Raw genomic sequence first — 27,320 nt, 5'->3', positions numbered from 1 at the left:
TCTGTCAATTATCAGTGCTTTCATTTGATTGTATTGTTTGTAGATTAAACTGCTAGTTAAAGATAAGATTTAGGCAAATAAAGACCCTTAAAATACACAGGTTGCTTTTCAAACTCAAAAGAGAAATCTGAAGATAGATGTATTGTGCACAAAATACCAAGATAGCCTATGCTCAAGATGGTTTCCACTGTGTATCAATTTTTCTCTACTAGTTTCCCTCGACAGCAAAATGGTTTTAACAATCTCAGGCCTAACCTGACACATGCAGACCACACCCCTCGAGAGCCTTCTTCATCCATTCAACAAATCCTAGGCATCATTCTCTGATCAACCTAGGTTACCCATTCAACACAGAATCAGATTATTACCTTATTTACAGCAATGATTCCCCATTCAATCTGATCTCCTTTTCTATGCTGAAATAAAATTCCTAGATAATATCTACCTATACACACACACAATTTGAAGAAAAACCAGATAAAACTCTAATTGTAATATAAGGGAGAAACAAAATTTATGATAAAATGTTGTAATATATAAATGCTCAGGCATGGCTACAATAGAACACAGAGATGAATGTGGCAGCTACAAATGAAAACTGACCCTGGTGTATTATAAGGGCAATTCCAATAATACTTTGATGATAAAATTTTCCAAAATGGCGAACAACTCTTGAAAGCATTCTAAACAAAACAACATTATTTCCTTGATTTATAAGGTAGTTGAACTGCTAGAAATTCAGTGTACTGCGTATTAAACCATACAAAAATATTTTGCATTACTATATTAAAAAATCAGACTCCAGGATTTGATCATTATAAACAGGTTTTTTACCTATTTGAATATCTGATAGGATACCACAAAGTCATGTAGGGCAAGGGATAATTTTTCCTGGTCCTACCCATCAAATTGTTTGCAGTGTCCCCTAAATACTGAAAAAACACTGACCCCTACAGACAGTCAAAATGCCCCTCTATGAGGACCTGCCTCCCTTATTAACAGGTACTGATCTAGAGGTGATGAGACTAAGACAATCAGGCTCACTCAAACCTTGATTACCGCTACAAAATAGAGGAGGGTAGAATGGAGGATGGAGAAAACAATAATATCCAACATTACTAGCTTCCTCATTTGTAAATTACAACTAAGAGAATTTCAAGTGTTCCCTTGAAGGGCTTTATATAAAAGTAGTAAAGCAAAGTCCATTATATTTGTTCAAGTTCAAAAAACATTAGAACTAAGATCCCTAGGAAGACAGTATTTAACTAAACAAAGTATTTTAGGTTTTAATCAACACTTGAATCCATTTGATGAAAATGCTAGGTTTTAGGTAAAAGCAATGGTATTATGGATTAAATATCCACTATTTAAAATCCCAAATATCCACAGATTTAATACCCCAAACAATTTCTTTGGTTTAAACAGGATTCATACTTGCACATTCACTTACTTTTTGGTTCACAATGAAAATCATCATGCGCAGAGCAGTAGTACTAGGAAGACAAAGGCCTGCAACTCTTCATATGTATCCTCAGTGGACTAAACATCTCTTGGACCAAACCACCATATAGAAATAGGAAGTTCATCACTGTTATCTTTCTTACAAGTACTTTGGGTAACCTTTAAGTGAAACAAAGCTCCTTGTGCTTTAGATTCCTAAGTATGGGAGAATGTTCTACACTCAAAACTTCTTTATTCCAGAAAGAATATCACTGATAGCTACTAAAAAGCAGTTCCCTAGCAACCTATCTGTAAAGAAAACAACTAACGCCATTTAGTCATTTTTCTCCCTCTTCTCAGTTCTGTTCAAGAAAATATAGTTTAGATAACCAAATCATTAGGATGTTTGCAAAGTATCATGTCAGCTGCAGTTGCAAATATTTTTATTTGGTGGGGTAACACCCTCAGCAGGAGAATAGAGGTTTTAAAAGGCAGCTCATATTCCATAATTCAGTTTGGCAGATTTATTGTCAAATATGTAGCAGGATTTGGATACAGAGATGGGATTTCATTATTTAAAAAAATAAACTCAAAGCTAGTATTATTTCTTTATAGCTCTTAAATCTGCTTTTTCTTGTTCTCTTAAAAGCATAAAGATAGCACAGAGAAGAATGTTGCCAAGGCTAAGGAAAGAGGGAGTATTCACAAAGCAAACTTCATTAACAGCAGTCATGGCTAAGTAAACTATCAAATACATTAGTGACAGCAGCAGTATAGGGCTTATGCACCAGCGCATGTATCTATCAGCAAGGTCCAACTTACCAACTAGTTTACTCCCAATGAATTCACTTATTTTGAGGAAGAGACAGCCTTACAGACAGAAATCATTTTCACAAGTCAAAACTAGTTAAAATCTAAATGAAATAAGCCCTGTCAGATTTATTTCTTAAAATCTTAGGCATTAAAAAGTCTGACAACCCACATTAATTTTCAGAGGAGTAGACAACTATTATATAAACCACAAGTTACCTTTCAAGATTAAGATACTTCAATTTTTCAACAGAGGTAGAAAAGTATTTATAAGGGGAAAAAATCTGTTTTATTATAAAGTTAGGTAAACTTAAGTATTATATTGGCAACAAATAAACATACATAGCCCAGCATAGAACACAGTTCACACAGTTACCCTTGGCATAACTTACTGGGTGCTGTGATAAGGGTCTAAAATACTTCTAGATTAAATTTAATTTTTTCTATATTTTTAGAGGGCTAAATGCTGGTCCACTGCCATCAAAATGAGGGCAAATAAAAATGCGTGTTTAGTTTCCATTTAAACTTTCTATTCAACAGCTTTAAAATTTTAAACCCCTGCCTTATTTCTAAAAGGATTTTTTTGCACTAAAATTTAAAATAAAGTCTTTACAAAAGATCTAAATGGAACTTTCATTTGGAGATTTGTTTAAAAGTGTCAGGATTACAAAACTGCTATTGCCAACTATGGATATCACAGTTATGCTAGGTAGAGGATACATACTCTCCCTTCTTTTAAAGATGAAAACAAAATGGCCATATCGGTTTTTCTACTGTAAAAAAGCTGTGAACTTGATAGCAATTGTGCTATAGTCTCTTAATACCATTTTTGGTCCTTAAATCTTACTTGCCTATGTATAAGATGTATTATTTTAAAAAGAAAAAAAAAAATCCAGTGGGAGAAAGAATGTTTAATAAATGGTATTGAGACAAATAGCTATCTGTTTGGAATAAAAATAAAATTAGATCCTTAAATCTTGCACCATATAGAAAAATACATATTACTGATGGATCCAAGAGCAAAAAATAAAAATGTAAATATCCAAACTTCTACATACAATTTTAGGGGGTTCACAGACTCTCTGAAGCCCATCCATGGATCCCAGATTATTCTCTATAAGAGGAATTGTTAATTATAACCTCTATTAAAATCTCAATACCAAATACTGGATGTATTTAAGTCACATGCAACAAATGAAAATGAACACATTAACTCATTGTTATAACTTTATAAAATCTCCAAACTGGACTAGAAACAGAGGCATGTCAATACACATGGACAGTGACTTAAAAAAAAAATACACCAATTTAAATAAGTTTGAATGCATACTGTACAAGTGTATCCATGTCTGTTAGCCTTTCAGAAATATAAAATCAGTTAAATCTGTAGTACTTAAAATTCAACATATACAATGTTATTCTCAAACTTGATTAAAATAATAAATACAAGTTATGTTTGGGTAACTGCAACATAAACATCTAAACATATAATAGGAATTCTATATTAAAATGCAATACTATCACCTGCATTAATCTCTTACACAATGGAAAAATACTTGCAGATAATTAGCATTAAGAATGCAAATATATTTTTACTGTGGAAGAAAAAGTACAGTAATAAGGTTAGAAATCATATATCTGTATAATCTACAATGAGGCTGTAGATAGTCTATATTATGATATTCTATCTTAAAATGAAAACAATTCAATATTTAAGTTTACAACAAATTTACTCAAGGCAAAATATGTTTATTACAGAACAGGATCTTAAAGTAAGCAAGGCAACATGAGATCAACCATTTTAGATTATTTTTTAATGAAGTGTAGCTTTGAAATTGTAATAAAGGTGAACATAAATTCTAACATGCTCTTCTCTTCTTATAAATGGGATGATGTAGAAAAGCAAAGCTTCAATGTATAGGGATTGGAACCATCTGTAAAAAGTAAAAAAAAAAAGAGTTAATATTTCACTTTATCAAACTTTCAAGATCATCTTGAAGTAGCAGGGTAAATTATTTCACCTTTTTATAGTAAATATAAAGAGTATGGTGAATATAAAGCAGAAATATAAAGAAATAAAATTGGCCAGGCACGGTGGTTCACCTGAAGTCAGGAGTTTGAGACCAGCCTGGCTAAAGAAACAAAACCCTGTCTCTACTAAAAATACAAAAATTAGCCAGTGTGGTGGTGTGCACCTGTAGTCCCACCTATTCAGAGGGCTGATCGCTTGAACCTGGGAGGCAGAGGTCGTACCACTGCCCTCCAGCCTGGGCAACAGAGCAAAACTTCGCCTCAAAAAAAAAAAAGGAAGTAAAATTTCTATGTAAGGGGAAGATTTTTATTCATATTTATTAGAAGACAAGCTCATGAAGGCAGGGACTTTTTGTTCACTGCTACATTTCTATTGTTCTCAACACTGTCTGGCACTCAATTTTTTTAAGTGAATTAATCATTAAAGAATAAATAGTACCAGGATTAAGCAGCAAAGGCTCACATTGCAAACATACTGCCAGTGGTTAACTCTCTATAAAAGCCAACTGAAATACAGCTTGGGAAGTAGGACAACACTGATATGTATATGAAGACATCTATGATCCCAAAGGTTCCATGAAATTTAGTATTAAATCTCTGTTCATCAATGGCGCATATAAGTTTTGAAACTACTGGAAAAAAAAACTGGATAGAATTCACAAAAATATTTTCCATTTTATAAATTTTTCTTTCCTTTTTCAGATCTGGCATAAATAGCTCTTCCTCAATTGCATATATAAGAAATCAAAGCAAAGAACCGGTTTTGCTATCTTAATGTATCACGATTTTAGTATTAAAAGCTACAGTTCGTTAAAGAAAAAAATTCCTGTAAGAGAAAAAGCATATGCATCAACAAGTGTGTACAGGACACTGCAGAGGATAAAAACATACATAACTGTCTGTCTCCAAATAGTTTATAATCTATGCACTATCTTTAATGGATTTCATATAACTTTAAAGCTTTCTAAAACTTTCTCTCAAAAATTAGGCCTGACTCACGACTTAATAAAATTTCCTTTTTTTAAGCAAAATGAGAAGAAAGTCGACATCGTGACTTGTGCTATAATCCCAGCAACTTGGGAGGCTAAGGCCAGAGGATTGCTTGAGGCCAGGAGTTCAAGACCACCAGCCTGGGCAACACAGCAGAACCCCCAACATTTAAAAAAATTAAAAATTAAAAAAAATAGACATCAATAAACTGGTCATGGTGTTGCAAGGCTGTAGCCCCAGGCATTCAGGAGGCTGAGATAGAAGAATCACTTGAGTTCAGGGAAATTGAGGCTGCAGTGGGCCGTGACTGCGCCACTGCATTCCAGCCTAGGAAATGAGCAAGACCCTGCCTCAAAAGGAAAAATAAAAGTGGTTCTTACTTAACTTATTAAGAAATTTTCAAACATATGTAGATAGGTTTAGAATCCCCATATACCTATCACCCAGCTTCAATAATTGTCAATATTTGGCAGTCTTACTTTGTCTACCTACCTTTCACACATAGTTTTAAAAGCTAGAATATTTTAAAGCAAATTTCAGATGTTATTCCAACTACAAATCAGTGTTTTTTTTCTCTTTTTTAAACCATCATTTATCACCACACCCAATAAAGTAATTTTCCCCTATTATTAAAAAATAAAAAAATAAAGTTGTAATACCCTTTAGATCCAGGATCAAAGTAAATTACACAGCACAGTTTCAAAATGTAAACTTGAGTTTTCTTGCACGGTAAAAAAGAGGCCATTGTTACTATTAGGGAGACAACAAACACAGTGCCAATTTCACTTGACACAAATTAACACAATGGAATGCCATTTTTCATCTATCATAATGGTAAAAACTGAATGTCTGACAATACTCAATGTTGCTAAGAGTGTTGAGCAATGAGCCCTTTCATATATCAATGGTGGTAAACTGGTGCAACCTTTATAAAGACAATCTAGCAACATTCTACCTAATTAAACTTTTATGCCCTATACTAAACTGCCCTACAAATACACATTAGAAAGTGCAACTATTGGCTGGTCATGGTTGTTCACATCTGTAATCCTAGCACTTTGGGAGGCTGAGGCAGGAGAATCACTTGAGCTCAAGAGTTCAAGACCAGCCTGGGCAACATAGTGAGACCTTGTCTCAATTTTTTAAAAAAGTATAGTGTGGAAAAAAAAAAAAAAGTTTTTTAAATAAAAAAGTACAACATAAACATATTTATTACAATAACAGAAAAAAACAAACAGAAGCGACCAGAATGTTCATCAGTAAGGAGATGGGTAAATAAGACAAACTGTGACACATCTCGACTATGAATAGCTATCCTGAAAATGCTTAAAAGCAGCAGCTTTGTTAGGGGTGAAGGACAGGGGAGGGATAGCATTAGGAGAAAAACCTAATGTAGATGATGGGGTGATGGATGCAGCCAACCACCATGGCATGTGTGTACCTATGCAACAAACCTGCATGTTATGCACATATACCCCAGAACTTAAAATACAATTAAAAAAAAAAAGCAGCTTTGTACGTGCCAATATAGAAACAGCTCCAAGATAATGTTAAAACAGCAAGACATAGGAAAGTATGTACAAAAAAATCATTTTGTTTTAAGTTTTTATTTTATTTTTTTTTTATTTTGTTTCTTTGAGACGGAGTCTTGCTCTGTCACCCAGGCTGGAGTGCAACAGTATGATCTTGGCTCACTGCAACCTCCATCTCCCAGGTTCAAGTGATTCTCCTGCCTCAGTCTCCTGAGTAGCTGGAACTACAGGTGTGTGCCACCACACCTAGCTAATTTTTTTTTTTTGTATTTTTAGTAAAGACGGGGTTTTGCCACATTGGCCAGGCTGGTCTCGAACTCCAGATGATCTGCCCACCTCAGCCTTCCAAAGTGCTGGATTATAGGCATGAGCCACAGCACCTGGCCAAGTTTTTAAAAATATATAATTAAATATACACACCAGGGAATTAAAAAAAAGGATGAGACAAAAAGGTTAAAGGTCATAGAAAGCTTTAACTTTTCATTTCGTACTTTTATGTATTATCTGAGTTTTCTAACCATATGTATGCACTGCTTTCCTCTAAAATGATAAACAGAGAGATTGTAGAAGCTAGCTTGAAGGTGATTCCAACCTCCTGGTTCTCCCACTCTTGTATAGTTCCCTGCTACACTCACTGTACTATGGCTGGTCTCTGTGACCAAAAAAATTATAACCTTAAGTGATGGTGTGCTACTTCCAATGTTAAGTTATGAAAACATTGTTGATTCATCTCTTGGATCACTCACTCAGAGAGAAATCAGCTGCCATGAAAAGACCAATGTGGCTTAACATAGCCAGCACACAACCACATGAGTGAGCTTGGAGGTGGATCTTCTGGCTTCAATCAAGCCCTGAGGTTACTGCAGACTTAAGACAACAGTTTGACTGCAACTTCATTGGAGATCCTAAGCCCAAACCAGCCAGCTGAAATGTGCCCAGAATATTAACCCTCAGAAACAGTAAGGTAATAAATGTCTGCTGTTTTAAGATGCTAAATTTTATGGCAATTTGTTATACAGCAATAGATACACAGGAATTAATGTCCCTTTTTCTTTGTATTTATCTGTTTGGTTTTTTTTGAGATGGAGTCTCACTCTGTCGCCCAGGCTGGAGTGCAGTGGCACGATCTCTGCTCACTGCAACCTCCGCCTCCTGGGTTCAAGCGATTATCTTGCCTCAGCCTCCTGAGTGGCTGGGATTATAGACATGCACCACCACGTCTGGCTAATTTTTGTATTTTTAGTAGAGACGAGGTTTCACCATGTTGGCCAGGCTGGTCTTGAACCCCTGACCTCATGATCTGCCCGCCTTGGCCTCCCAGAGTGCTGGCATTACAGGTGTCAGCCAACGCACCTGGCCTTTCTCTGTATTTTTAAATAAACCTATTAAGTGTTATTTTTATATTACTGTGAATGTTTCTGTGAAGGTAACTCCCACTAAATAATTCTGACACAAATAAGCATTTTACTTACTTGGGACTCTTATCTGATAGTGATTCAGTGCCGTAAGAGCTTCTACTGCATCAGTTTTGCACTCCCATTCTAATAGCCCAGAAAGTGTTTTGGCTGAAGCTAAAACAAAACAAAGAAATACAAACTCAGTTGTTACGTGCTTATGACCAACTTCACCAGAAAATTTTAAAAGAGGGACCGTTCACTTACGTTTCGCATCAAACACTTTATATTTGATGAAGGTAAGAACTTCATGGTCATTACACAACTGTCAAAGAAGGTAAAACTTCATTAAAAATATAGCCAGAGTAATATCCCATTTTTATATAGAAAGTAAACTTTATGGCAGAATTTAAGTTTTGATTCTGGAATGAATGGATTAAATCAAGCACGTTTCTAGATTAATATCAAGCTGTATGAGAAATCAATTAAAAATAGTAAAATTCTATTAACTGTGTAAAGTAACTTAGTGCCGTACAATAAAACCAGATTTGTTAACTGAAATATATATTCTCAGAGTTGACCAGGATTCATTTAGTACCTATGGTAGGGAGTAGAGTTCCAGAAAATCATTTTTTATCTGAAGTATTTCTTATAGTTCCTACTTAGAATCTTCTAAGTTAGGGGAAAGGACTGAGATATATAAAATTTTGTTTTGGGTGAGATTTAAAGACATGATTCTTTAAATAACTTTCTTTATGCTGGAGTAAGACTACTTCATTCTAAATCCAACTCTCAAAAGGATTGAGCCATAAATCAGCAAAAACCAGTGAGGAATAGAGGCCAGAAAAGTATAATGGTCAAAGAATAAACTATCAAGCACTCAATAAATAAAATACTAGTAGTACCAAAAGCAAAAGAATGAGCAAGAAGACTTCAAAATGAAGATATATTTTAAAATAGGAAACAGTGACATTTTACACACATTTGTATTTCAATGCCTACCTTTGTGAAGGTCTCTTCTGTGACACACAATGGAACATTATAATAATGCAAAACACAGGAGGGTGGCTGGATTATATTCTTAGATGCTTGGCCAGCACTCGTAAAGCGATTATTTTTGCTCATTGCAAAATCTTTGTAGCTACTCGTACCATCCTCCAGCTCAAATATTTGACTTGGAACAACTGAATGTTGTTTAGACACGCTAAAGATTGAAAAGAAAAGACACACAAAAACATCTTGTTAGATAAAAAGCAAGTAATCTCAGAATGCTAATATATTTTGCTTGCATAAATCTTAACCAAAAAAGTCATATGTAGAGCTACTTAAATAGAGGATTTAGTTTAGGTTATAATCAATCACTCTTGTAGTTTAGGCATCAATTATATTAAAAAACTTTAACATAAAAACTGGCCCATTTTAACATGTTTTATCATCATAAGACTAAAAAGCAGGTACAGCTAAGCAAAATCCGAGTGACACGACCCCAACCCTTGTCTAAAATAACAATACTACAGCTGTTGTTTCAGATGTGCCCTCGTTTACATTACAATGTTCTCAGGTTGACATTACTGTCTCTAACAAAAAGGACAGGGATTTTAAAATATTTTTAAAAATTTATCACTTAAGATAGATAATTACCAAACATTAAGTCTTTTCCCAAATAATTTGACATTATTAAGGTGTGTGACAGCTCTTTCTACAGCATACTCATCACCCATTTCTACCAGTGCTGTACCAGGAATGGTCTTCATAAATTTTACCTGTAAACACAAAATCCCAAAAAGGTGACCATTTAATTCCCTTTTACAGTAACAGAATTTTTTAAAGACAGTATGACCTAAGTGGTTAAAGTAAAATACAGAAGATCACCTGGAATCTTAACTATATTCTGCCATGTTATAAGATACCCTTAACTCTTATCAAAATTCAACAGTTAAAAGGGAACACTATACTACCATTGTATAGCACATTGAAGGACAGCACAGGCTTACCCTAACTCTGTTATGTGTTAATTGTGCAATCTGAGGGCAATATACTTACCTTCTCTGAGCCATGGACTGTCTCTGAAAATACAAATAATAACAACTGGCAGGACTCATTAATATTTATTCTATCAACAAATATTTATTCAGTGTCTAATATATTTTGATAAGTACTGTGGTAGGTACTAGGGATTTAATGGTGAATGTTAACAGATGTTATCTTCTTGAATTTTATATTCTAGTAGTTAAGTCAGAAATTTAAAAGTAAACAAAATAGTAATTACAAACTATGTAGAATTCTGTTAATGCAATAAACAAGACAAGATGTTATACAAGAAATTATACAAAACAGCCTTGAGATAACATGGTCACAGGAAGGCTTGTGGAAACTAGGAGAATACAAGTTATTTCAGGACAGTTTGGGCAGATGCCATACTTATCCTCTTGTACTATTTCCAGTTTTAGAATATGATGCTATAAGAGTTAGAAGGTGTAAAAATCATTCAGCATAGTGCTTAGCCCTTGGGAAGTACCTAAGCAGCTATTAAGTACAGTAGTTCTCCCTTATCTTTGAGGGATAGATTCCAAGAACCTCAATGGATGCCTGAAACTGCAGACAATGTGTGGTGCAGTGGGTCACACCTGTAATCCCAGTACTTTGAGAGGCCAAGGTGAGATGCTTGTTTGAGCCTAGGAGCTTGAGATCAGCCCGGGCAACACAGTGAGACCCCATCTCTACAAAAAAATACAAAAATCAGCTGGACATGGTGGCACACACCTGCAGTCCCAGCTACTCAGGAGGCTGAGGCATGATTGCTTGTGCCCAAGAATTAGAGCCTGCAGTAATCTATGATTGTGCCACTGCACTCCAGCCTGCACAATAGAGCAAGACCTTGTCTCAAAACAAACAAGAAAACTGCAGATAGTACTAAAACAGAAGAAGAGAGGGAGGGAGGGAGGGAAGCACACAGAGAGATAGAGGTTAAGCATAGTATATACTATATATAAGCATAGTATATATACACTATGCTTTTTCCTATACATACATACCTATCACAAAGTTTAACTTATAAATTAAGCACAGTAATAAACAAAATAAAATAGAAAAATTATAATGATCCACTATATTCAAAATGATGTGAACATGCACGCGCTTGGTACTCTCTCTCACAGTATCTTACTTTACTATAGGCATCTCTTGCTGGAGCAGCTAACAGTGAGTCACTGAAAGCAAAACTGTGGATAAAGGGAGGACTCCTTTACCAATGGCAGAGATGACACCTTGAACGTATTTCCTTATCTATTTACCTCAAAAGAATATTGAGAATGTATTTACACAATAAATGCAATAAGGCATCTATTTCCATCACTTCAACTACCCATTTTAATAGGCTATACTACACCTGTACTTGAACAAAACTCAGTCGTAACAGGATTTTTCAGCTTTGTTTGAAATCTCTTGTCTTCTCATGTGCAAAATTCCTCTCCCTTGATTTAATCCAATGACTATCTACAAATCTAATAGTGACTAAGTATATAAGTTAAGTATGTAGTTCTTATATTGGTAAATCTCCAAAAGAAAGTTAGAAAAAATTAACTATATATAGATTTTTAAAGGATTATGATAGTTTGAGTTCAACATATCACAGCATATCATTTAAAATATTTTAAAAACCTATGAGATGTAGAGTTAGAGACTAAAATTAGTCAAATAACATACAGAAAATCTGTTTTATTAGAAAAAGTAATTTGAGTTTCTAAATCATATGAGACAATTAGTTCATAACAAAAAAGACAAAGATCTACTGAAGATGTTGATTAAATTGCCTGATTTTGTCTGCATATGTGAAAAGCACAAAAAGAAAATACTCTATAAAGAAAGTTAAAATATACATTAAAGCCCATTTAATTATCAAACGTGCAGTTTCCTAGACTTAACACTTGGATCTAAGATAGTGTCTGCTTGAAAATAATCTGAACTACTTCTCCAAATGTTACTAAACCTATCCCATGTATTCTTGGCCAATTACATAAGCAAAAGTATCCCATATGTTTTATTCCCCCAAACCAAATGCGGAGTTTCCTTTTTTTTTTTTAACTGTGATCAAATGGTTGACAAAATTCTTGTTTCAGAATTCTGAAGAGTTGCTTCCTTAGATCAAGGAGGCTTTAGAATTAACGAACTAAGAACTAAATGTACCAACTTTTCAAGCCATGTTCCCCTCCCACACACAAGTGACTCACATGCTCTAAGTATTTATTGTTGCAAAGTACACTAAAATCACTTAAAACAATAGGACAAAAAACACACTACTGCAGTACTAAAACTCAAAGTAGCAAGTGTATCAAACAACTGGTAACTTAAGACTACCAGTCATTTTCCTAGTTAAATTTTCCATGATTCTTTCAAAAATGATTTATCTCATATTTGTGAGATATCAATAAATAAAATGTTACAGATTTGGGGAAACCACAGTTATTTGATAAAAAGTAAAGATAAAATTGTTAAAGGCCTTCAAAATATGTAAAACTCCGGACAGTTTTGGACACATTCTATCAAAGTGGGTCAGTTTGGAACACTGATTGAGCTAAATGAACCCTGGCATTTAGGAGACAAGTGTATAAATTCTAAAACTCTTTTGAAATTCATGACTTCTGGCTAGGCTCTGAAGCTTGTTTTTATATATACCTCCATGAAAGTAACCGCTCTTTCAACATGTTAAATGCTAAGAGCACCGAAACATAGACTTCATGGCTATCATACCATAGTAGTTGATTAAACTACTGCTTTAGACTTCTTTTTATATTGGTTATTTAAAAAATATTTGTAGTATCAACAACCTATTTACCAACAAAAAAACATTTTCCAGAGTTCTTATATAATGGATTTTTAGCATATGGGGGTCATTACTGAAAGAACATGGATGTTCCTGATGCAAGGAGAAGACACATATTTGCAGCCTTTTCAGAATTACTACTGAATACCCTAGCAAAAGAAACTAATACGAAGAGAAACTTACCTTCTCAATATTTCCATATAAGCAGAATAGGTTGAAGACTCTTGAACAATTCATTTTTAGTTGATGTAATCCACTAACCATTACAACTGAACCAGAGGGATTTCCTCCATGCATGTAAGAGGAAGAAGCCTGCGGTAATGGATAAGCAACAAGCTCAGGTGTATCTCGAGAGCCCATTCTGTAACGACTTGGTAAAGGCAATAATGGACCATGGGATCCTACAAAAATGATCAAAATAAATAAATAAACAAACATATACATACAGTTCTGTTTCTAAATACTTTATTAGATATACTGCACCACACAAAAAATAAACTTTTAACATTAGCTAAGTTTGATGTACAAACAAAACTCAAATGTATTAATATTTAAGTATAACCTGAGGAAAATTAATAAAATCTATATTCATTTGTACCAGATCCAATATATGTTGACCTATACCTGTATACACCAGGCTATAAGTTTACATTTTAAAAAAATGGTAGTTTAATAAAAAAGGCTATGGGGGGGGTAAGAAAATGAATGTAAAATTTGGGGCCACTGTACATAAATTATATGTCAAATTTTAAAATAAACCTCCTGTCAATGTCTTTTGGAGGAGTAGTAATATTACATGTACAGTAAAATCAAGGAAGCTATCTCTATACACATACAACAAAAAACATCTTCAGTTCCACTGAAAAGTTGTTTCCTTGAATACATTCTACTATGTATTTTCAAGTTGGCTTATTTTTCCCCTAATTCTAATTTAGGAAATTAAAACCTAGATTTAGTTAATACCTCAACTACACACAGGTGTCTTATTACTCTACAACTTCCATTTTTTGAAACAATATCAAGAACCCAGAAGGAAATAATCCCTGAGTATCTAAAACTATTTTAGCAAACACACACACATACACACACACACACACACACAAACACACACACACCCCCCTAAGTCTCTTACACTGAGAATCCTCATTAAGAATCAACTTGCTAACTTTAGTGTAGCTTTAAACAACTTTATCTGTTTTTTCCCATCCACAACAGAAGTAACAAAAAATAAAGCTAGAGCATAGAATAAAAAGAAATGAGGGTGGAGAAACTGTGACACTAAAAGTAGGCATAGGGCACATTTTACAGCAGCAAGAAGAAAGGCAGAGGAACTCAAAAGCAGCAACTAAGATGGAGACATGCAGCTTAGAAACAGAAACCCTTCACATCTTAGGTGCTCCTAATTACAACAGAAGCATTGCCTGAGTTACATGCAAAGGTCCCCCTGATGTGCGAAACCAATCCAAAAGCGCAAGTCCGTTCGTTCTCCATGTCTCAAGAAGTAAAGAGTGTGTTATGCCACTGAGTTGTACTTGTATATAGGACTAAGAGACACCTGTCATCTATCTACTAAGTGAGTTACTAAGAACTACTAAATTTTGGTATTCATAACAAACTATTAGAGCTTATGATGGACTCAAATTTTCAGTATTCTAATCACAGCTGCCATTCATAACACAGTAACGTTACCATTAAGCACATGCAAACACAGTGTGAATTTCTGCAATTTTAGGGAGGAATACTTTATCAATGCATCATCATCAGTGTTTCCTTAAATTGGTCATGGATTTCAACTAATCCTTTTATGGGCAATTGGTAATTTAACAAAACAATAAATATGAGTGACTGGTTAGTAATTACGTATTTTGACTTCTAATTTAGCCTGTTATACATACACCAAGATTCAAATATCAATCATTCTTATTCCTACTACAAAAGTACATATATATAAGATGCTGCCTCCCCAACACCTACCATTCACTTGTACACTTCACTAATTTTTTTTCATGGGCAGTAGAAAGACACGTAGTAGATGGGCAGTGGAAACTTACTCTGCGTATAGCGGCTAAAGTTCAAAACCTTTGAGATCTACAGCCCTAACCAACAACCAAAATCAGTGCAAAAGAGTAACTCATGTTTGTAGTTATGGCTTTGAGCCAACATTATTAAATTATCTTATCTATACTATTTAGATTATTACCTATATTGTTTAAGATGAGAAAAATCATAAGTCTTTTAAAAGTTTTCTATATTAAATTGATAATACAAAAAGTTTGGGTGTTTAAAAAACACTAATGCTAGGGAGGGGTGGGGGAAAAAAAAAAAAACTAATGCTTCACATATTTAAAAAATTCACTTGTCCGGGCACAGTGGCTCATGCCTATAATCCCAGTTATTTGGGAGGCCACGGCAGGCGGATCACCTGAGGTCAGGAGTTCAAGACCAGCCTGGCCAGCATGATGAAACCCCATCTCTACTAAAAAAATACAAAAAATTAGTCTGGCACAGTGGTACCTGACTGTAATCCCAGCTACTCGGGAGGCTGAGGCAGGAGAATCACTTGAACCCAGGAGATGGAGGCTGTGTTGAGCCAAGATCGTGACACTGCACTCCAGTCTGGGCAACAGAGAAACACTCACTCTCACAGAAAAAAAGAAAAAAGAAAGTCACTTATGTGGGAAAATGCTACATAAATGGTCTATTAACATTTTGAAGGCATTTTCCATCTTTCAGGCTTTAAAATCTTTGGTCCACAAACCATATCCAAAGATGCTAGCAATTAAAAAACAAACTCTTCTTGAGCTTATAGCAAATAAATCTATATACCCATTTTTGCCATGGTTCAACAATGAAAGCTTCTACCAGTTCATTTTGTAAAAGTCTGGGCTTCCCAAATGAAATTTAAAGAATTGTGATGATTCACACAGACTTTATACTGCTATAATAAACCAATGAACAAATTTAATCTGACAGAATCCATAGGTCCTAAACCATAATTAACTTTTTCTATTCCCTCTTATAGATTGTCACATAGGAAAAAGAAAAGTCATCTATAATGTGATCCCAAAATGCAAGTAAACCTGTTTTGGTGAACTGCTGATCTGAAGGGATACAGTTGTGATTTGTAATATTTGTAAAAAGTCTCAGTATCACTAGCACACATCCCCATCTTTGCTTTCTCCCCTATTACTCATCTTATTTCTCTTCTCTGCCTCTCTTTATTCACTCTCTTTCCTCATATACCCCATTCTTCTTACTTCTCTAGAAAAGGAGAACGAATTAACCTCATAAATATTCTAATAGACATAGTTCAGAATGGCTACCTCCCTATACAATCCCACCACAACTATCAAAGAATTTCACAATAGGCTTTTCGGAAAGCATTCTTGTAGGGTATATGACATATTTTGTTTATGCAATTTTTCAGTAAAATATTTTATAAAGGAAGGCAGACTTATACTAAGAAAATAATCTGTTTCGGCCGGGCGCAGTGGCTCATGCCGATAATCCCAGCACTTTGGGAGGCCGAGGCGGGTGGATCACGAGGTCAAAAGATCGAGACCATCCTGGTCAACAAGGTGAAACCCCGTCTCTATTAAAAAGTACAAAAATTAGCTGGGCATGGTGGCGTGCGCCTGCAGTCCCAGCTACTCGGGAGGCAGAGGCAGGAGAATTGCTCTGAGCCGAGGTTGCGGTGAGCTGAGATCCTGCCATTGCACTCCAGCCTGGCTAACAACAGTGAAACTCCGTCTCAAAAAAAAAAAGAAAAGAAAATAATATGTTTCAACACAACTACAGTAGAGTTCCTTGTCCTTCATTCATTCTTTCACAGATTTTTCTAATCCCCTTTAACCAGTTTTTAGCCTTCAGCCGACAGCCATGACTACAACTATACTACAAACTTATAATAGCAAATTATTTGTAGCCTCCATTATGCAAAGTGCAACAGACTCTCAATAATTTTTTTTTTTTTTTGAGAAGGAGTTTCGCTGTTGTTAGCCAGACTGGAGTGCAATGGCATGATCTCGGCTCACCGCAACCTCCGCCTCCTGGGTTCAAGCAATTCTCCTGCCTCTGCCTCCCAAGTAGCTGGGACTACAGGCACGCACCACCATGCCCAGCTAATTTTTGTATTTTTAGTAGAGACGGGGTTTCACCTTGTTGACCAGGATGGTCTTGATCTCTTGACCTCGTGACCACCCGCCTCGGCCTCCCAAAGTGCTGGGATTATAGGCATGAGCCACTGCACCCAGCTCTCAATAATTCTTTACTGCAGGATCAGAACTACCCATACAACCACGTTTAATATTTACTCTGTTACAAGGCCAGGCGCAGTGGCTCATGCCTGTAATCTTAACACTTTGGGAGCCCACTGTGGGCAGATCATGAGGTTAGGATATTGAGACCATCCTGGCCATGGTGAAACCCCATCTCTACTAAAATATAAAAAATTGGCCAGCCGTGGTGGCACATGCCTGTAGTCCCAGCTACTCAGGAGGCTGAGGCAGGGGAATTGCTTGAATCCGGGATACAGAGGTTACAGTGATCCCAGTTCATGCCACTGCACTCCGGCCTGTCCAAAGAGCAAGACTCTATCTCAAAACAAAAAAAATTTACTGTAACAGGAACAACTAAGAAAAACAATCAAGGTACACACTCACTAAACCAATTGTAGTAAGATTTTCATTCTATACCACACTTATTGTTTTGACAAAACAGAGATGGTCTCAATCTTTTCTACCTTATAGACTATGGAATCTTAAAGATGCGCACGCGCACATACATACATACATACACATACACATACACATACACACACACACACACACACACACACACACACTACTAGAGTTCAAATGAAGCACACTAGAAAATAAGCTAAAACTTGGCCAGGCACAGTGACTCATGCCTGTAATCCCAGCACTTTGAGAGTCCGAGATGGATGGATCACAAAGTCAGGAGTTCAAGATCAGCCTGGCCAACACAGTGAAACCCCGCCTCTACTAAAAATGTAAAAATTAGCCAGGCATGATGGCAGGTTATATCCCAGCTACTCAGGAGGTGGAGGTAGAATTGCTTGAACCCAGAAGGTGGAGGTTGCAGCGAACCGAGATTGTGCCACTGCACTTCAGCCTGGGTGACAGAGCAAGGCTCCATCTCAAGAAAAAAAAAAAAAGCTAAAACTCACAGCTAAGAATGGTCATTAAAGAAAATATGTAGGCAATTTGAAACATTTAAGACAATAGGCAATACGAGGGGCTTTTCAGTGACCAATCCCAAGACTATAATATAGCAATTTCTATTTTCTCCCACTTTTAATAGCATTGTACTTCAACTTTAAAGCACAGAAAAGGCCGGGCGCGGTGGCTCAAGCCTGTAATCCCAGCACTTTGGGAGGCCGAGGCTGGTGGATCATGAGGTCAAGAGATCGAGACCATCCTGGTTAACATGGTGAAACCCCATCTCTACTAAATATACAAAAAATTAGCTGGGCACGGTGGCACATGCCTGTAATCCCAGCTACTCAGGAGGCTGAGGCAGGAGAATTGCCTGAACCCAGGAGGCGGAGGTTGCAGTGAGCCGAGATCGCACCATTGCACTCCAGCCTGGGTAACAAGAGTGAAACTCCGTCTCAAAAAAAAAAATAAAGCACAGAATAGGTGGATTCAGTAACTACCACTAAAAACTAAATAATATTTTAAAACAACTTACAGCTAGTTAAAAGTCTTATGAATAGCAATTCTCAACATCTACTTATAAGAACAACAGTTTGATACCTAATGTTACCTAACTTCTTCCTGGGGAAAAACATTATTCTAGGTTCCGTAATCTTATCAACATAGCAAACAGTAAAGGCTGAGAAGTTTTAAAAGAGGAGTAAGTATGAACAAATTTAACTGAACCCGAAGTACCAACTACAGAACTAAAAGGTGAGTCTAACCAGAAGCATGTTTCCTTTTTGACAAATACCCTATTCTTTCTGCCTTTTATTACTCAAAATTCCTCTGTTCCTAATTGCTGGAATGAAAGAAAATATATTTAGTGAACAATAAATACTTCTTTCTGGTCCTCTTACAAACCAGAACTCATTAAAAATCAAAACCACACCAAAATATAATGGCAAAAAAGTGTTCAATCCCCAATCAGTAGCTCATTTATCTCAAGGATTTTTTTTTAATCAATATCCTAAGAAAACAAATTTTGGACAACTCCTGGGAATACAGTATAAAGGACTGATCCCACATAAACCGAGTCAGAGGAGCAGGAAAAATACAGAGACAAGAAATGAGCCATGGTTCATCAGAAATGCAGAAAGCCAAACAGTTCATCTATACTACCTTCTTTCTGCCTTGACAACTTACCATAGCCATCATGTCTAAACGAAGAAGGGTGTTCTCCCAAAATGGCTTGTCTCTGGCGACCCTTTCCTCTATCTGACACAAAAGTAGAAACATGGTTTTAACAATTTTGACCCAAGTACATAACAGAGTTCTCAAATGGGAAACACCCATTCAAAACATCCATTACAACAATTCATAAAAGAAATGTGATTCCTGGTTAACTTTAAACATCCATTCATATCCAATTTAAATACAACACCAAGAGTGTAAAAAATAATTCTATCTAACAAATTCCACTTAACTTGAATATATCTTTTTGGCAAAGGCTAAATACAATCACACTTTCAAATTTAAGGAAGAATGGATACTTTTCAGAAAGTGAACGTACACAATGCTAGATTTGACATTGTACAGAAGTTTTTACCAACACATGTCTTTAAAACAAGCTTTAAGTGCAGTACTTTTGAAAGACAGTACCTGAATCATACTATTAGCTTCAACAGCAACACATTTTCAAAGTGGGCTTCTTTCAAGAAGTTTCAGCATAAGCCAACAACAACCTGTATTACATGGTTTCACAATCAGTAAACACAGAGTATTTTATATGTATATGCACATATTTACAAACACCTACTGACTTGAGAGGTGAAAATGTTCACATCACTGGCTCGTATTATATCATGAATAAGTCATTGTCTATTGACCTTAACACCAGGCAGGACTATGAGCAACCCCCAAACTTTAAAGATGCCAAGATATAGCTAACCAAGGGGGCTACATTATTGGATGAAAATACTACAATACTCTAAAGGATAATTTTTATTCTAGCTACATTTTTAGAAAAGGCATGCCAATTTTCCCAAATCTAATTACAGACATCAAAAAAATTACTTACAGGTTTCTAAAATAGCATCTCCTATGTTGGTTAGTAAATTTTAAAAATCATTATATAATACTTTTAGAAAGTTTAGTGATCAAATTACAGAGCCTAATATGATTTTTAAAAATATGTATCTTAAGACTCTGGTCATTCTGATCCTTGAAAATTCAGAGAGGCTTTACATATATCCTTAGTCACCTAAACAAATGAGGTTTATGGGAGATGAGAAATACTTTAATTTTCACTTCAGTCTAGAGAAGTAGAGTTTTAATCACTATTCCAAGTTACTGTAGCATTGAAAGGGACTGAGGCCATATGGAAAAATTCTCTTTACATCATTTCTATCAGTTAGGACCATCTAGCTTCTGCTTACCCAGTAAGTCCTAAATTGTGAGAACATTAATTTTTATATTATATAGAAATTGGTCCTCTACCCATATTCTACCCCATTTGGGGCCTTACAAACTTAGTCTTTGTCTAAAACCTCTTCTAAATGTTCGACAAGTTATTATGACTTCCCATTCCCCCAGTCATTTCTTCTTCAATCTTAACATTCACAATTCCCTCTACTACATGGCTTCTAACATCTCTCATCATGTAAGTCTCACTCCTTTTGAGCCAATCTAGTCAACTAATCCATTCTGTCAATGTTCCTCTCCTTAAGCATACGCCATCAAACACTAATTCCTTATCTGACCTAGGAATGTTAAAACCAAAACAACCATAATGTCTTCATGACTCAGTTTTATTGATACGATTAACAGTGCACTTCATTATAAAGGAAAGAGAGCTGGGTTGGGAATCAGATGATTCCAACTTTACCACTAGCTTGCTATAGTTGAAGAAACTCACAATTTTCATTCATTAAATGAAGGAGTCAGAGTAGATGATCTCCAAGGTATCTTTCAGCCAAACATTCTCATTAATAATTCACTTCATTTGAAGTATTAACTACCTAATATAAGGTCATGTAAAACAGAAGTGAGCAGAAAGTGAAACACTAAATATATAATTTCTAAATGGTGATAAGCTTTTCTAGAGTCAACTGATCTGATGGAAGCTGTGGACCTTCTCCCCCCAAAAATGCACCTATCTACAGGTTTTGCTTAAGATTTCTGGAGGGGTTGGTTCCCTGGAGTCCCGGTTAGGAAATCTTTACACTAAAATATAATTCGAGCTGAAAAGGACTTTGAAAAAAGTGAAGTTATGTTTTTAAAACAGTTATTTTTTTTGGTTGAAAAAATTTTATGAAGGTCTTTATTTGGGGATAGCAACCTAACAGTTTCAACAGCTATCAAATGGAGTGCAAGCTACGAGCTCTACAGAAACAAAATCATAAACTATTATGATCTTGCAAGACAAATATCTGTAAGAAATTAGAAAACAGAAACTTTTTTCCTTGAAAGCATAAACTAAAACTGTTTTACTTGCTTTAATTATATTTCACTATTTACTTATCTACCTTATACATTTCTAAACTTATTTCACTAGAAATGTATGAAGAACTAACCTAAGCTGGCTTTGTGTAAACTTTAGACCTTTTAAAAAATAGATGTAAACACTGTTAAAACAAGAAGCATTATCTATACATGTTTTAAGAGACCCTGAAAAAAATGCAACCAAAACTATTTCAAATGAAATTTTTTTAAAAAACAAAACAGAGTGGTCAATAACTGTAAACTGACAGAAGTGAGATATTTCTCATCAACCACTTGTCCTGTTGTTTGAGTGCTGAGGATTTGCTTTCTAATACTGACTTCAACTGCACCAACCCTAGGCCAAGCAGATTGCATAAGTAGTGAAAAACATGGGGTCTAGCAAAAGCTGCATTACAAAACAAACCTATTTGCAATTTCATGCATAAGGCAAGATGATTTCCTGGGAATTGAGTTAAAGAAGCCAATCACCTAAAAGTCCTAAATACGCAAACATGCAAAAGATCAGTCATCACACTGTCTTTTTCTTTTTGCTAGAGTACATGCACTATAGAGTACCCAATGCCCAAGATATTCTGTATGCCATAAAATTTTTTTCTAGTTACTTTTACAGACATATTCATCTTGAGTTTTTCCAACCTGTGGTTCAAACACGATATTGTAGTTAAGATGTAGCCAATACTGCAGCCCCCTTGTTTTTACAAGATCCACATTTTAATTTGTATATTCCAGAATTGCCACACAGTTAGTTGAACAATTTTATCAGTCAAATTTATGCTCATGAAATCTAGCATTTATAGGTGAAGATGCATCTCAAATGAAATGCTCTTCTTTTCAGATTTATCAAGTTTATATATATTCTACCTTGAACAGACATGGTTCACCTACACTTGAAATGTCAAAATTTCTAGTTACACAAATTGACATAAGTGATAATCTTAAATTGTTACAAAAAGTGACAACTTTATAAACAGCCACTTTACAAAAATCAAACCACACAGAAGAATGTCTTTCACATATAATGCACCTTTTCATTATGTTAGAATTTCTGTTCCATGTCCACAATTGAGGAAAAAAACCAAAAAATTTAAAAAGTAAACAAGTGCAGCAAGTGTGCACCTTTCTCATCCTTTTACTTTTACTATCTGTGTGGATTGGTTGAGCGTTATCAATTCCCAAGACCTATGAATAAACTGGTCCTGGTTATTTGTCAATTAACAATTTGAATCTAAGCTGCAAACAGTTACAGTAATGGGCGTTAAGATTTACAACATTGCAGATTAAGTCTAGTTTCCCTTAGTGGAAAGTCTTAAATTCTACAACTGAAACCTTAAGGGAAATCAGACCAATATATACATACAACTTGAGTAAATGGGCACAGTCTATCATGGTGTTCATCCCATGCAATTCTGAAGTACTCTTAAGTGTCCTCCTTTAAAAACTTGGGGTGATGGTGCATGCAGTATGCAGTCAAGGTGAATTGCGAGTCTGAGTTTTTCAGAGGGCTTTTTGCTGATGCCGATGTTGTGCATGATGAAGTGTAGAGTCAGCCTGCTGGTCCTCTATCCTTCTTAATGCCTCGTCCAGCTTGGGGGGAAAGTCCTTTCCATAGAGAAGCAGTGTGCAAGTCTGCAGTTTGTAAGGAATATTCTGAATCAGTTTCCTCTCCTCCAAAGAGAGAGAGCTGCTTGGAGAAATGCAAGTCCTTGAACTGCGGGCGTGCCTGAATGTGTGGGCTCCTTGTTGAACTAAATATAAATAGCTCAGAACATACCAGTAGGGGGCACTAATGTTCAAGATTATTTTCCAGCATTACATGGCCTCTTGGCAACAAAAGCATTCACCAAGGTTTTCATTTGAATTAACTAGCTCATCTCAGGAAAAAAAGAATCTAACTGTATATAAGAATTTGTCAGCAGATTAAGTACATTCTAAAATGCATAAAATACCTACCTCGTCTTCCCAAATATGGTTTAGTGTAGTCCCAACTGTCATTGTCATTCCTAATAACATTTAGACGAGTTGGCTGTTGAGATTGAAAATAAAGTAAGTTCAAATTGTATGTCCAAAGCATAAATATTTCTTTGGTAGGGTGTTGAAAAAAATATTTACCCGTGCATATTCAATTTTTAGTGTGCAACATCCAGCATATATATCGGCTCCATTGAGTGCTGCTTTAGCTTTCTGGGCACAAAGGACTGATTCAAACATAAGCACTATTAAGGAAATTTGGTTTAAAGTATCTGATAATCATTATTCACTCCCAAAGGACAGGAATGAAAATAATCAGAACTAGCACTTTTACTTCTGGAAATGTTTTACCAATTTCAGGATGAATTTTAGGAAAATTTATTTTTATGATCAAGGGTGGCTAGGTGCAGTGGCTCACACCTGTAACCCCAGCACTTTGGGAGGCCAAAGCGGGTGGATCACCTGAGGTCAGGAGTTCAAGGCCAGCCCAGCCAACATAGTGAAACCCTGTCTCTATCAAAAATACAAAAATCAGCTGGGCGTGGTGGCAGGTGCCTGTAATTCCAGCTACTCAGAGGCGGAGACAGGAGAATCGCTTGAACCTGAGAGGCGGAGGCTGCAGTGAGCTAAGATAGTGTCACTGCTCTCCAGCCTGGGCAAAAAAGATCGAAACACTATCTCAAACAACAACAACAAAAAATAGATCAAGGGTATCAAAGAAAACATAATACAACCAAACTATCTACCTTAATTATTTTAAGTCATCATTAGTACTTTATAAATTGGAAAGTAGAGGACATAATGGAGCATGGTCCCATTTCCTAGCAAAGGACAACTTGCAACCTTGAAACAGAAAAGATTTTACTCTTTAAGAACATTACAAAAAAAAAATAATAATACAAAACAAATATATGATTTTTACATATTTTTGAGAAGGCAGAGTTTTATCATAATTTATCTAAAATTTTATCTTTTTTTAAAAACTTACTTAAGTCCATAATTTAAAAAAAATCAAATCACAAAGGTATATAAAATAAACAAACAAAAAACAAAAATACCTTGCCAGAAGTAAATATTGTTAAAAGAGTTTGCTGTATATCCCTACCTTTTCCTGTGCATACACATGCACACATAGGTTGGGGTTTTCTCTTTATTATTGTTATTTTTTTAAGATGAGTGTGTACTATCTATACTATTTTGTAACTTGCTCTTATTACTCAACATATGACAAATTTAACATAAAGAAGTAGCTCTTATGTAAACCATGACAATTTAAAAGGCTCAATAAAAAAAGGTAAAGATTTTACTGACTCTAAAGTTTTGGTACTTCCAAACTATTTTAAGAGGGAGTTAGAAACACTCATTTGGGATAAATTCCAAAATGGTACAAGTGTACATATCTTCAAACGGTATTAAGTAACAGCTTAAATAAAAAGGAAGTACTAGATTGCTTTCGGGTAGCAAGTTATTCTTATCATAAATAGTAAAATATCCTATGAGTACTGCAGTTTCATTTTTTAAATATAAGTAGATTTTTGTGAGAGAAGAAGGTAAACACCACTTGTCTAGAAATGGTTAAGCCAGAAAAAATAAGATCCATATGAATTACACATCAATAAAAATTTACAAATAAAGGATATTCAACCATTGCTTGTATCCCATTTCTCTTGAATATAACAATACGTTGCACTTTTCCGACAGGGTTGCATACAGTATATAAAACATCCTATGAAGGAAAAAGACAAGACTTTTTCATACTTTACATTTGGTAAAACATTAAAGCTATACTTTGTTTTACCTAAAAACCATCAACTGTCAAGATGTCACTTCTATTAATTATTAATGAAATTAATTTTTTAAATTACGACTTTTTTTTTGAGACAGGGTCTCACACTGCTGCCCAGGCTAGAGTCAAGTGGCTCAATCACATTTCCCTACAGCCTTGACTTAGCAGGCTGAAATGATCCTCCCATCTCAGCCTCCCAAATACCTGAGACTTCAAGGCATGCACCACCATAAGTTAATTTTTCATTTTTTGTAGAGACAGAGTCTCACTATGTTGCCTATGCTGGTCTCAAACTCCTGAGCTCAAGGGATCCTACCACCTCAGTCTCCCAAAATACTAGGATTATAGGCGTGAGCCACCATGCCTGGCCTAAAATTATTACACTTTAATAAATCTTTAGTTGTTTCCTCACATACACAATATACTCCATTAAAGTTCCAATGGAACATTTGGAAAGTACTGTCATCTATTTTAACTCATAAATGAATTCTCAATTTTTATTTTCTTAACAGGTAACTAAAATAACTTGATAATATAAAATAAACCAAAACTATAATATTTTTTTCAAATGTGACACTGAAATGTTTAATATTCTAATCACTTGAGTTACAGTAATAAATACATATTAAAAAATCATATTAGAACAACTCTGATATTCATTTTCCAAGGGACAATGGCTATAAAGAAAAGACCCAAGGAAGTTCATACAGTTATAGATGTCGCTAAACAAGACACCCGAGTCATCTAAGAAAGAATCTAAATATCTACTTAGGAGTAATTATTCAACTATCAAGAAATTTCTTGAGCACCTATAATTTACACAGCTACACTGTTACACACCAGAGATATAACAAAAAACAAATCAGAGTACCTACACTAGGTAAGTTATATGTTTCCCAACACCAAATATTGTAAACATATTAATATTATTAAGTCTGTAAATATTTAAAATAAATACAAAATGTCTAATTAAATCTAAAGAATATCTTATGCTTTCAGTTTATGTCCCAAGATCATATGCCCAGACTACATATAATACCAACTGAAATTTCCCTTACTGTGATGTTCTTCTACGCCTTATAAAAATCAAGTGTGTTACTAGCTTAATATGAAACAACATGTGAGTAGGAAGAAAACTGGTCCAGAAAACAAATCCTTTTTAAAAATTCTACCAATAACACTTATTAAAAGAGCAAAGAAGTAGGGAATTTAAAGTAAATCAAAGAAAGATTAACAAGCTATTGCAAAATAGTTCATAATGATATGTGCATCTTACTGTAACATGGGATTCTGTCATGACATAGTAGATGTTCTTATACATATGCTGGCATAGGCGTGAAAGATTTTTTTGAACTATTTCAAACAAGTCTATAATTCCTTATTATCAAAAATGGTACTGGTACTGACTATACATTAAAAATTTCAATGTGCCTATTTAATTATTATAACTGTGTTTATCTTTTTAGCTTCAGTGCTCAGCATTTTTTCTTTGTTCATTAAACTTGACAGCAAAAATTAAGATTAATTTTCATAATTAAAAAAACTATTTTCTAGTATCTAGATGGCAATGAAAAAACTACAGATCAGTCACTCTAGAGGTAAACTGCAAAATCGTTTTTAATTTCATCTGTCATACTAAAATACATACCACTGTAATTGGATAAAGTGGATTCTGAATTGAGAGCAGAAGAACTTTGTTGCCTCCTGATGGGTCATCGGTATTTCCTGGCCGAGTGATCCTTTTGCTTGTAGAATAGTTGAAAAAAGCCTGTTGACCAGCAATGTACACGGGTTCATCTGCAGCAAATGTCACACATTCTTTGGCACTATCTATGTTTTCAAATTCCACTAGAGCCTGTCGTTTAAATGGCATCATCATCACATAGC

General features: G+C 35.1%; 1 protein-coding gene across 2 annotated transcripts in view; it reads right to left on the bottom strand.

Moving 5' to 3' along the window:
• Window positions 1–1,949: 1,949 nt before the first annotated feature.
• HNRNPLL (heterogeneous nuclear ribonucleoprotein L like) overlaps window positions 1,950–27,320 on the bottom strand; it is a 42,191-nt gene continuing 16,820 nt past the window's right edge. For both annotated transcript variants that reach the window (XM_002757843.7, XM_008980839.5), the window contains 11 exons: window positions 27,082–27,319; window positions 25,288–25,373; window positions 23,789–23,885; window positions 23,630–23,702; window positions 19,382–19,453; window positions 13,203–13,420; window positions 9,839–9,960; window positions 9,200–9,401; window positions 8,465–8,522; window positions 8,276–8,374; window positions 1,950–4,184 (listed from right to left, as the gene is read on the bottom strand). In XM_002757843.7, the coding sequence (XP_002757889.2) occupies window positions 4,129–4,184; window positions 8,276–8,374; window positions 8,465–8,522; window positions 9,200–9,401; window positions 9,839–9,960; window positions 13,203–13,420; window positions 19,382–19,453; window positions 23,630–23,702; window positions 23,789–23,885; window positions 25,288–25,373; window positions 27,082–27,319 (1,321 nt within the window). In that variant the 3' untranslated portion in view covers window positions 1,950–4,128. The remainder of the gene's footprint in view (window positions 4,185–8,275; window positions 8,375–8,464; window positions 8,523–9,199; window positions 9,402–9,838; window positions 9,961–13,202; window positions 13,421–19,381; window positions 19,454–23,629; window positions 23,703–23,788; window positions 23,886–25,287; window positions 25,374–27,081; window position 27,320) is intronic.

This window comes from Callithrix jacchus, chromosome 14 (assembly GCF_049354715.1).
Source record: "Callithrix jacchus isolate 240 chromosome 14, calJac240_pri, whole genome shotgun sequence".
In the NCBI taxonomy this organism is placed as follows: domain Eukaryota; kingdom Metazoa; phylum Chordata; class Mammalia; order Primates; family Cebidae; genus Callithrix; species Callithrix jacchus.
The sequence above is the reverse complement of the archived record's forward strand: the minus strand, read 5'-3'. Positions and strand labels throughout refer to the sequence as shown.